This window comes from Netta rufina (genome assembly GCF_964035555.1).
Source record: "Netta rufina genome assembly, chromosome: 2".
Classification (NCBI taxonomy): domain Eukaryota; kingdom Metazoa; phylum Chordata; class Aves; order Anseriformes; family Anatidae; genus Netta; species Netta rufina.
The window spans coordinates 65,894,151-65,906,294 of NC_140124.1; the positions used below are offsets into that span (position 1 = coordinate 65,894,151).

Genomic DNA, 12,144 nt, shown 5'->3' on the forward strand with positions numbered 1-12,144 from the left:
GCCTCCTGGTAAGAGATGTGAGGGGGCAGGGCAATTTTACCCTGAGCTTTCCAGAAAATTTTCAATAGCGGCCGTTGACGAGTGACCACTCATGAAACTCACCTGGAAAACTGAGAAGCTGGTGTGGGTGGATCAATGGCCGCTTTCAGCAGAAGAGGTCACTGCACTCCAAGAACTTATTAGAGAGCAATTGGAATTAGGACATATCACCCACACAACTAGTCCTTGGAACTCACCACTATTTGTGATCAAAGAGAGAAGTGGGAAATGGAGACTGCTCTGTGACCTGTGCCAGATAAACAACGTCATGGAAGACGTTGGAGCTCTCCAGCCCGGATTGCCTTCACCTACTATGCTCCCTCGAAATTGGAATATACTAATTATTGACTTGAAGGATTGTTTTTTTACTATACCACTTCACTCTGAAGATGCTGCCTGATTTGCCTTTTCAGTCCTGAAAATGAACATGAGTGAACCCATGGACAGATATCATTGGACTGTACTACCCCAAGGGATGAAAAATTCCCCAACTATATGCCAGACATACATTGCAGAAGCTTTGAGCCCTGTGCGAAGGCAATTCCCTCACGTGTACATTTATCACTGTATGGATGATACATTGCTCTCTGGCCCATCCGAGAGCTTAGTGTGAGAAGTGCTGCCTGTTCTACAGCAGAAGTTGCAACAAAGAAGGTTACAAATCGTGCCAGAAAAAATCCAGATGGAGGTGCCTTGGAAATATTTAGGCTGGGGGATATTACAACAGAGTATTAAACCCCAAAATGTAGCCATCACAGTGAAAATCCGCATGCTGAATGATGTCCAGAAGCTTATAGGAAATACAGGTCAATTATATAATCAAACCTTAGCACCATTGTTTGAACTTTTGAAGGGGGACATGGACACTAATGTGCCCCGAAAGATGACTAATGCGGCCAGAGTAGCTTTAAGCAACGTTGAGGAAAATTTTCAGCCCAACAATGCCAACCACGTGCGGAAAATTTACCCATTCAGTTCTACATATACAACCAGAATCAGCAACCTTTAGCTATCATCGTGCAATGGGATCCTGCTGCAGTGAATCCACTATTGTTACTAGAATGGGTGTTCTTACCTCATCAACCTACTAAGACATTCACAACTTATATTGAAATGTTTGCAGCCTTAATTAAGAAGGGCAGAGAATGTACTGTAGAGATAGCTGGAGAGGAACCAAAAAGCATTGTTATTCTGATAGTTAAGGACTACCTCAACTGGTGCCTCCAGAATAGCATTGAGCTGCAAGCAGCCCTTTCGGGTTTTGATGGTCAATTAGATATGCACCTCCCATCTCATAAAATGTTCACCTTTTATAACAATGTACAACTCGAGGTTAAACCCCTATATAGATGGCACCCTGTCCAAGGACAAACTGTATTCACTGATGGGTTGGGGCGAATGGAAAAGCTGTAGGTACATGGGAACAAGGGAACCAGTGGAATCACATAATAGAAAACATTCAAGGCTCCCCACAAATAGTAGAATTACATGCACTAATATTGGCATTTAAACAATGGCATCGGCTCCCAGTGAATATTGTGTCAGATTCACAACATGTGGTGGGAGTGTTACAATGAATTAATCTCAAATTAGGAACATTCAGAATGAAGTATTATTTGCAGCATTCAAGGAAATGCTATTCCTTGTTGAGCAATGTACCCATCCATACTGCATAATTCATATTAGGAATCACACCATTTTACCGGGCGTAAGGGGAATGCCTGAGCTGACCAGCTAGCTAATGTAGCATTGCAAGTCCTAGTACCAAATACACTATCTCAGGCTTATTTGTCACATCAATTCTTTCACCAGACAGCGAAAGTATTGTGCAGACAATTTGCCATCCCTATAGGAAAGGCAAAACTCATAGTCCAAACCTGCCCAGATTGTCAACAGCAGACAGGCCCACTGACTACCGTGAATCCTAGGGGTCTCTCTTCCCTATAGATTTGGCAAACTGACATTAATCACATTCCTGAATTCAGAAGGTTAAAATATGTTCACGTATCCATAGACACCTCTTCACATACAATCTGGCAACGGCAGGCGAGACTGGCTGTCATGTCCAGGCACATTTTTGTGCAGCCTTTGCTGCCCTTGGCATCCCAAAAGAAATAAAAACAGATAATGGACCTGCATATGTCAGCTACTCTACAACGGTGTTTTTCCACACTTGGGGTATCATGCACAAGACAGGCATCCCACACTCACCCACAGGACAAGCCATAGTAGAACGTAGTCCACAGCACAATAAAGGACCTGCTAGCAAAACAAAAATGGGGAGACTCAAGAGACACCACAGAATAAGTTAGCTAAAGTAATCTATGTTTCAACATGAAGATGTACCACCCCTTATCAAGCATTTTAAAACAATGGAATCAGAACTAACATCAGTTAAAACATGAAAGGTGATGGTTATGATGCGAAACTTGGATAGCGGGGGGGGGGGGGGGGAAGAACCATACCACCTAATAACTTGGGGATAAGGGTATGCTTGCATCTCTACAGGACAGGGATCATGATGGGTGCCGGCCTGTGGCGTGTGGCCTTGGTTGAGATCACTGCCCTCCTTCACCTCTGCAGTTTTGGTGCCGCTTGGGTCTCAATCCAGCTCAGATAAAACATTTGGGTCACCCTTGCCAACATGATGGGACAGGACCACACATGTCTCTCGATGGCCAGCGCAGACAATCTGTTCATGACCTGCTTGGTTGGGATTCTGTTGAGGGATTTTTGAAACAGCAAAAATCCCATGGCTTGCTATAACTGAGCAAACCAAGCTACCAGGGCAACTATGAGAAGTTCCCATGACAGTGTTCCCACATCGCCCAATTGAGGAATTCAGAAAAATATTGTTACCAGTAGCTGGCTTCAAGGACAAGGTCTATGTGACTGCTAATCACAAGGGGGTTGTTTTCTTGCAGGTGGGTTTGTTTTCTTCTAGTTGTTTGTCTGAGTGCTTTTGACCAATAATCTTGTGTGAAACACTGTCCGCCCCTGTTAAGTTCACTATAAAAGTTAGGCTATTCGGGCAATAAAATGGAGCATGATCTGACTCTGCTGGTGTCTGTCGTGATTTCGGCCATGCTTCCTGCAACATATGGTGCCTGAACAGGCTGAGGTCGGGACATCGGAGCGGCGCCGGGAGACCCGAGGCACGCGGCAAGCCTACCACTGCCTGGAGAGAGCACTGACTGACGCTGCAGGGCTACGGCCAACTACGAGAGACAAGGACAGACCTGACGGATGCCGGAACACCTGAGAGACATTGAAACACTCTACGCACCGATCTGAACAAAGGAATCGCGGAGGGACGCGGAAAAAGGAATTGCAGAGAGACGCGGGAAAAGGAATCGCGGAGAGACGCGGGAAATGGAGCCGCGGAAAACGTGGGAAATTGAAGTAATCGTGTGAAATTGAAGTAATCGCGGTGTGATGTGGGACATCTGAGATCGAGTTGCTACGGGAGACCAGAGGCGTCAGTGGACAACGGCAGCCGACCCTCGCTATGTGGTGAGTTGGCACAGAGCAGAGGGACGGACATCAGGACCCTGCAGCCTGTCTGACGTAACCATGGAAGCAGCGGCGGCTGTGCTGCTTCTCTCTGGCATTCTTTTTATAAGAGGTTTATCTTGCAATGCAAAAAAGACTATTCGTCCCCAGATCGGTGTTATAACTATGTTTCTGAATAACATTCCGTGGGGTTGCCACATTCTACGGATTACTAATGATGACTTAGCTCTATTGCGGGGCAGATTACACTGACGCAGATTACACAGAGACGCAGATTACACTGCCAAATGACCACTGGCAGGCTCTTTCACAAACCGCTTCTAAGGTTGCAGCCGGCACTGCCTGCAGCCGTATAGCAGATGTTACACTCTCTTTCCTAACTAGTAATCATGTGTCTCATCCATTTGTGGTGAATGGTCAGTGGCAAAAAGAAAAGGGGGAGAGTAAGGGGCAACAAAGACAGAAACGGTACCAGGAGGATGCCACTGACACTAACAGTACGGGTAATAGGAGTAGTATAAGTGACACAGGTGTGGGGCAGCAGCGGGCGCTGCCGCGCTGCGGGGCACTCTGCCTGCTGCTTGCCCTCACCTGCCTGTGCACTGCTGCCGACGGTGCTAGAGCAAAATGTGAAGACTGCTCAGATGGCAGTGGTGAGAGTGCTTGTGTGAAGAAGACGTGTGCTGAATCTGACTTTGTGTGCAACAGTGGTCAGTGTGTGCCAAACAGATGGCAGTGTGATGGGGATCCGGACTGTGAAGATGGGTCTGACGAAAGTGCTGAGCTGTGTCATATGAGACCATGCTGGGTAAATTAAATCAGCTGTGGTCCTCAGTCAACCCAGTGTATCCCAGTGTCCTGGAAATGTGATGGTGAAAAAGACTGTGACAGAGATCCTGATTGCAAGGATGGAAGTGATGAAATTAACTGCCCTTCTCAGACCTGCAGGCCAGACCAGTTCAGATGTGAAGATGGGAACTGTGTCCATGGAAGTAGGCAGCGCAGTGGTATGAGAGACTGTCTGGATGGCACTGATGAAGCAAACTGTAACAGTGTTATTCAGTGCTCTGGACCTGGCAAATTCAAGTGCAAAAGTGGAGAATGCATAGGTATCAATAAAGTGTGTAACCAGCAGAGAGACTGCAAGGACTGGGGTGATGAGCCCCTGAAGGAATGCATCATAAATGAATGTGACTGTCCAGCTGGGTTTGAGTTTGTAGACAAGAGAAACTGTGGAGGTATTAATGAATGTCAAAACCCTGGTATCTGTAGTCAAATCTGTATCAACCTGAAAGGTGGCTACAAATGTGAATGTAGCAGTGGCTATCAGATGAATCCTGCTACAGGAACCTGGAAAGGGCCATATGGGTATAGAAATACAAATAACACCTGTGATTACAATGACGCTGCTAAGCATGGTTTAGGGGTTTATGGCACGGCTTTTGGCTGTGCTTCCTGCAACAGGATTCTGTTACCAGATAAATTACAAACAAACAAAGCTTGTAGCTTTGGTCAACAGTAAAAAAATGAATGAGTTGTCTCATAAGCTAACAACAAGCTCACTGGGACTAGAGTTCTGGCTAAAGGGATTAGGAATAACCGGGTGGCTAGCGGAGTTTGTAAAAGGTGTGATTATTTTGCTTATCATGTTTGTTGCAGTTATACTAGTTATACCATGCCTGTTGCACTGTTTGAAAAAAAATGATTAATCACTCGTTGTGCACAATTTGGCTTGTAGAAACAAAAAAAGGGGGAATTATGGGTGACCTGTTCGGTGATAAACTGGAGCTGATTGATATGGCGGTGCACTAAGGGTTAAGAAGAAGGTTACTCAAGGGCATAGAGTGGTAACCAGGCAGAATGAGAGGGAGTGGGAACCAATAAGAAGAAGTTGCTAGGTTCGGATGGGTGTATAGAGGGCTACACGTGATCAAAAGGAATGCACCAATCAGAAGTCTGTAACGATGCGTGCTAGACACATGCAGCACATGTAGCTGGGTCGGAAGCTATATAATATCTGGATTGGAACAATAAAAGGTCTCCAGGTCTCGACTATCCTGGATTCTGTGTCCTCATTCGCTTCATTGAGAAGTGCTGTAGAGAAAATGTCAGTATTATTTTTTGGTTTGTCTACAGGCTCGTATATTAAGACACGTGTAGTTTGGTTTACATGAAGAGATTTTACAGGTTCTGTTAGTGGGTTACAGATTGATACTGGTTTTGTTCTGCACCTGTTAGTACTTGGATAATAAATAAACCTGTGCATTCCTTCTTGGGGATTTAATCTTACTTGCTAATACTGAGATTTGTGAGATTAATAGAGCCATTCAAAGGTAATGGAAGTGGTGTTTAAACATAAAATCCAGTTGTGATGAATGATTCTATTCAAGGCCTTAGCATTCTATTTTATCATCTGTTTTCTTGACGTTTTCTCCACATACATGTAGCTACTTTTCCATTTGTATTTGTTTACCCAGCTACTGGAAAATGTGATTACTTTTATGAGGAACCTGGCATTACAATTTTAATTATGAAATGTTTTTCTCAGTCAGTTGCAGTTGATGCCTGTTCTGACCTTTAATTTTTCCAGGTTCTATTAATAACTTTTTAAAATTCGATTGAAGGTCTTCATGCACTATTAATACACTTACATTGTAGTAATCAAGTTTCAAAGCAGTCTTGTATGGACTGGATTATTAAATGTCTAGGCAGAGAGGCCAGACAAAGGAAAACTCATAAAGATAAATAAAAAGTAAATAACTTATATAGCTTTATATGTTTCTGAAATATATGAACTCTATCTCAGATTCTTCCTCCAGCGTTTAATGTATATTTACACACGTAAATAATTTTGAATCTTAATTTTAAAAAGAGCGCAAGACTTAAACAAAAAAAAAAAGTAAAATGTGTTCCAGTGATATATTTGGTTGCCCGACGTTGATTAAAAAATAGCTGGGAAGTTGGTATCAACAGCAAAGATGAGGTTAGCACATGAGTTGCATTTTATTATTCCAACTGCAACAAAAAGTTGTTTTTTTTGTCCTCCTTTTCAAATATGCAATTCCTAAGGCAAGAGTTTAAATAGATTTTGGGAACAGAAGTGTCTCAAATCAATGCTGTTTGATTTTATTTTTTTTCTTTTTCATAATTAGCATGGATGCCATGCAATATGCACAGTTTATGAAAAAAGCTGGGAACGAGGATTTTAAAAATGGAAGTTACTCTTTGGCCATCAGAAAGTATGATCAAGCTCTGCGTACGCTTATTCAGATAAGGCAATGGATCCTGTAAGTACTCTTTGATTACCAGATGTGAACCATTGGGTACAGTACTACAATTAACTGAAAACCGTTTCTTTCCCTGACACTTGACGTTCTTGTATTTTTTGTCACACTCTTTGGTATTGCAGTTTTATAATTAAAGAGGAATTGTTTTTGATGTGTATGTGGGAGATAAGTTAGCAATATCTGAATGCTTTTATATAAATGTTAATTATAAATGAATATAATTAAAACTCAAATTAATTTTCCATGTCCTTGGTGGTTTGTGTTAAATTACTTCTGTTTGAAGCTGATATTGTGGATTGATGTTGCTGTGGTTCTACCAGGTACTGGTCATGTCCATGGGTCATGAATTATTTTTAAAACAATTAATGCAGGTTACTTTTTTATTTAGACTTTCTTAGTATTCTAAGATCTGTTCAAACTTTTTAGCCAAAGAGTTGTTTGGATGTTTCTTTCCAAATGGTAAGTGCTTGTTGTCATCAGTAAACATCGGTTGCTAACATTATTAGTGGTTAAATAACTGCGTATTGTTAACTATTAAATATTCATTGCTGCCATGTATTAGCACTGATGTTTATCCTATTTAACACCAGCCAGTTTGACTCTTTGCCCTTAGACTCAGGGTGGTAAAACACAGCCTAGAGCGTATGGGGGGAGTGGGACCAAGCAAGGACAGAGCTTAGGAAGCCATCTCCACTTTCCAAGAAGCACTAACTTGTCTTCTCACACGGTTTGCTTCTGGGCTTCTCTTTGCCATAGGTTGCTTTGGCTGGATTTACTCATGTGCGGGAGTGTGCTCTGAACATGTCTGGTGAAGTTGAAACAACTTTTTTGAGTGCATGTTAGTAGATAAGAATAATGTGGAGGATTCAGCACCATGCTACATACTGTTTAAGTTCAGGCAAGATAGGCTTCTCAGGCTTCCCAGTACCCTGTGGTCTGTAGTTCCGTAAGTTTTGGGCAGCTGTTTCCAGAAACTCTCTCGCATTCAAATGCATGTACTTTAGTATATTCTGTTCTCCAAAATACATTTATTTTGTTAACTGGCATAAATGTAAATAGTTCTGTTAACTTCATCAGCTTCTGATACAGTAAAATAGCTTTTGTATTTTGGTGGATCTAACTGTATTTAGCGTTTGTTCTACCTTTCGTATGTCTGCTTTCTCCTATTCTTGGCCACAAACCTAACAGAGTATCTAGGTATATCTAGATGGTCTAAGCTGTCTCTAAATCCTTCTAGAAACATAGAATATACCATGTTGGAAGGTATGCACGTGGATCATTGAGTTCAGCTCATACTGTGGTATTTCAGTGTGTTGGTCTTCTGCTTCAAAAGGGACCAGGATATCGCTTAAATATCATTTAGAATGTCACTAAGATTTTATAGCTGATGTTCAAATGATCTTTACTTGCTACAGCTGTTTTTTCTCTCCAATTTTGTTAGGTGGGTGATGGTTTTATTTCTTGTTGCTATCTGTAAAGTGTCTTGCATCCTTTTTTAATTGAATAAGCAGTTATGCTGGTAACGTATTTTCAGGTGTTCTGAGGACATAGCTGTGTTATACTGCAACAAATCAACTGCCTTGTACAATCTCGGTAAATGGAGAGAAGCAATGTTTTCAGCTTTTGAGAGCTTACGCTGGAATCCAGAGTATGTTAAGGTATTCAGATGTTTAAGCTGTCTGTTTTTGCCTGCCTTACATTTTAAAACAAGTGTCAGTATCTGCTTCTTGCTTTGTTTTTAAGATGTGCTAAGCAAATACAACGTAAAATCATAGAATCAGTGTGTGGCTCTGCCACGTGAACATCAGAATTATTAATGTAGTAGTACTTCTAATAAAATGAAGCAGCTCTCTTTTGCTTGCTGTTTCTTTCTGGATCCCAACAAAGAAGTCCATAATTGCTAATAGTGTATCTTCTCATCTTTTAGTTATTTTCTGATTTTTCTATTACTCTAGTTATCTAGGTATAGTAAATAATATTTATCTAGATATAATAGATAATATTTATCATTTTTTGTAGTATTTGCAATGACATCAATAGCAGAGTGTGAATTACAAGGGATTTGATTGCATTTTTTGGATATATTTGAGAAGCTGTGAAAATAGTAGTGCATGCCATTTTATAGCGTAATTATTGAATTATTATTCAATATTGAATAATTGAATTTAGAAGAAAATGATAATTATCATTTTCTTCTAAATGTTCTTGATCTAATGTAATCAAGATCTGAGTATTTTCCTAACAGTGGTGTGGTTTTCTTTTTCTTTTTCTTTCTTTTTCTTTTTTTTTTCCCCTCAGGCTTATTACAGAGCTGGCCACTCATTGATCATGTTGTCAAACTCTTTTGAGGCAATTTCTATGTTTCATAAGGGTTTGATACTTCTGAATGCTTCTGTAGATCAATCTCAGGTTGCTGATTTTATAGCAGGAATATTCACAAGTGTCAACGGTAAGCTCTGGTTAAAACCTTAATCTTAGAGCCTAAAACTTTAATCTAAGAGCCTTTCAGTAGTGATGGGGACAACACAAGTCCTTTGTAGAGCATCCTTGTTGATCATTTAATTGGCCCTCAGCACCACAGGTCTGCTTGGAAATTATGAATATGTTGAGTAGCTTAATTAAAAGGATGGAATAAACTTGTTACATTTGCATACAGCAAATATCAGTGATTCCAAATCACTGTGCAGGGAAATGTGTTAACTTGCATGAAGACATCAGTTGTAGAGCAGTTAGAAAAGGTTAAAATTCAGAGCCAGGGAGCCAAAGCTGGGTATACGGAGCTCCAGATCTCTAAGGCTTTAGTGAATTTTTTGTTCATTTAGTTTTTCTGCAAACCACTCTGCTTTTCCTTTTAGCTAAGTAGATGTGAAAATAATAAGAAGATACTCAGCTTAAATTTAAGCTCATAGTGTAGTGTATTCCTGTGGGGGACTGTCCCTCAGCTAATAAAGGACACCAATGGGAAGACAGAATTTGACCTTTCTCTGCCATTATGTGCTTTTTTTCAAGTAATGTTTGCTGTATGTCTCCCTTCTCTCCTCAGTTTCTTCTTGTTTGCTTTTTTTGTTTGGTTTGCAAGCTTTGTTTGATGGGACCTGGAGGTGTGCCAAAAGGTTTTGTGTTGTGCCTGTGCTGCCCCATCTGAACTCAGCCCCATATTAAGGATGTTGATTAGCTTAGCAGCATTTACTAGTGGCAATATCACCATGAAGTTTACAATGTTGTGGAACTTAGGGGTGTTTCTTGAGGGCAGGTTTTATTTTTTTTCTGTGTTTGATGAAGACCAGCTGCTGGTAACAAGGCACCATTTCAGTTGAGTGGCCAAGGCATGTAGTGTTAAATAAGTCAGATTTGTGTTCCCTATTGACATTCTTCTGGGCATTAATCAGTACTAAAACTGCCCATGTGCAGTGAACTAATTTAGTTGTAGACAGCAACTTTAAAAGCTCTGTGTATATTAAAAACTTCCCATAAATGCTTCTTCTTGCAGATGAACGAGTCTTTCCACCAACTTTTCACCCTGCATATGATTATATTTTCAGTGCAAGGTTTAATGCACTGATTTGGCAAGCAGTGATGGAAAAGTTGGCCCAGAAAGGAAAGTGGCGGGTAAGTCTGTCCTTGTGAAAACAAGTGTTATGTATTGCTGTGTAATAGGCACTCGTTTGGTACCTGTTCAGGGTAAGCTTGTGTTACTTTTAAATTCAAAAGAAAAAAAAAGTATTTCCTCATTCAAATACTTGATTTTTAGACTTCAGAAATACTCCTAGTGCTAAATAACTCCTGAAAATAATTTCTCAAAAGGATAAATTAACCAAGGGTCCTGCTCGTCTCTTGCTGTTGTCTATGTAATTGTGCTATCTATGGGTGTTTATTCTTGAAAGACATTAAGGGGAGAAATATGTGTTTATTAGTGGTGTCCTTTTGTTCTGTGTGGCTAGATGGATTTTTGAAGCTGTCTGTGAAAGACCTACAAATAGAGGAGCATCTCAGTGGAAGTATACGGTTGTTAAAGCCGGAGAAAATCAGAAGGATAATTTATTTTATTCCTATTATCTTGTATTGACTGTCTCAAGAGGATGTAGCCAGTCTCTTTTTAGTTGTGCCTAGTGAGGGGATGAGAGGCAAGGGGCACAAATTGAAGCACGGGAGATTCTGGCTCAATATGAGAGGGTATTTCTTCAATGTGGGGGTGACAGAGCACTGGCACAAGTTGCCCAGAGAGGTTGCGGAGTCTCCTTCTCTAGAGGTATTCAAAACCTGCCTGGATGCTATCCTGTGCAATGTGCTCTAGATGATCCTTCAGAGGTCCCTTCCAACTTTGACCATTATGTATGTCTGTATGAAAAATGGATCATCATCACAATTATGAGGTGTTGGTGAGGTGCTGTCAGGGGGCTGCTGGGCTCCTGTGATGAGACAAGGCTGGGGCAGTTCTGTGCCAGACACAGTCAGTTCTAGCCAACTCTGTCTGACTGCAGACAGGACACAGCAGGGGCCAGCAGCCACGGCTGGGCATGTTGGGGAAACTTAACTAAGAAATGGCAAAATGTTGCATGGCCATTTCTTGCTTTCTGTTCAGGAGGTTGGTATAGACGGGGAGTCTCATCCCCATGAACGTTAAAGGTCATTTGCCAAACCAAATCACAGCATAGAATTATAGAATCATAGAATATTCCAAATTGTCAGGACCCACAAGGATCATCAAGTTCAGCTCCTGACTCTTTGCACGACCACCCCAAAATCAAACCTTATATCTGAGAGCATTGTCCAAATGTTTCTTGAACTCCCAACAGGCTCAGAGCTGTGACTGCTTCCCTGGGGAGCCTGTTCCAATGCCCAACCACCTCTTGGTGCAGAACCTTTTCCTAACACCTCTCCTGTCCCAGCTCCATGCTGTCCCCTTGGGTCCTGTTGCTGTCCCCAGAGAGCAGAGCTCAGCGCTGTCCCCTCTGCTCCCATCATGAGGGAGCTGCAGGCTGCCATGAGGCCTCCCCTCAGTCTGGTCTTCTCCAAGCTGAACAATCCAATTGACTTAAGCTGCTCCTCATACATCTTGCCCTCTAGACCCTTCACTATCTTTGTAGCCCTTCTTTGGACACTCTCTATAGTTTTATGCTTTTCTTACATTGTGGTGCCCAAAACTGCACACAGTACTTGAGCTGAGGCCACACCGGCACAGATCAGAGTGGGACAGTCACTTCCTTCAACCAGCTAGTGGTGCTGTACTTCGTGTACCCCAAGAGATTATGCACTGGCAATCAAAAGTGTCAACACTGACTCATATTCAACTTGCTGTTGACCA

General features: G+C 41.6%; 1 protein-coding gene across 1 annotated transcript in view; it reads left to right on the forward strand.

The window, feature by feature from the left end:
- Window positions 1-12,144, forward strand: part of TRANK1 (tetratricopeptide repeat and ankyrin repeat containing 1) — a 54,049-nt gene that overhangs the window by 9,035 nt on the left and 32,870 nt on the right. Inside the window, exons 2-5 of the mRNA XM_084281306.1 lie at window positions 6,705-6,839; window positions 8,374-8,497; window positions 9,138-9,288; window positions 10,330-10,448. Coding sequence (XP_084137432.1) covers window positions 6,705-6,839; window positions 8,374-8,497; window positions 9,138-9,288; window positions 10,330-10,448 — 529 coding nt within the window. The remainder of the gene's footprint in view (window positions 1-6,704; window positions 6,840-8,373; window positions 8,498-9,137; window positions 9,289-10,329; window positions 10,449-12,144) is intronic.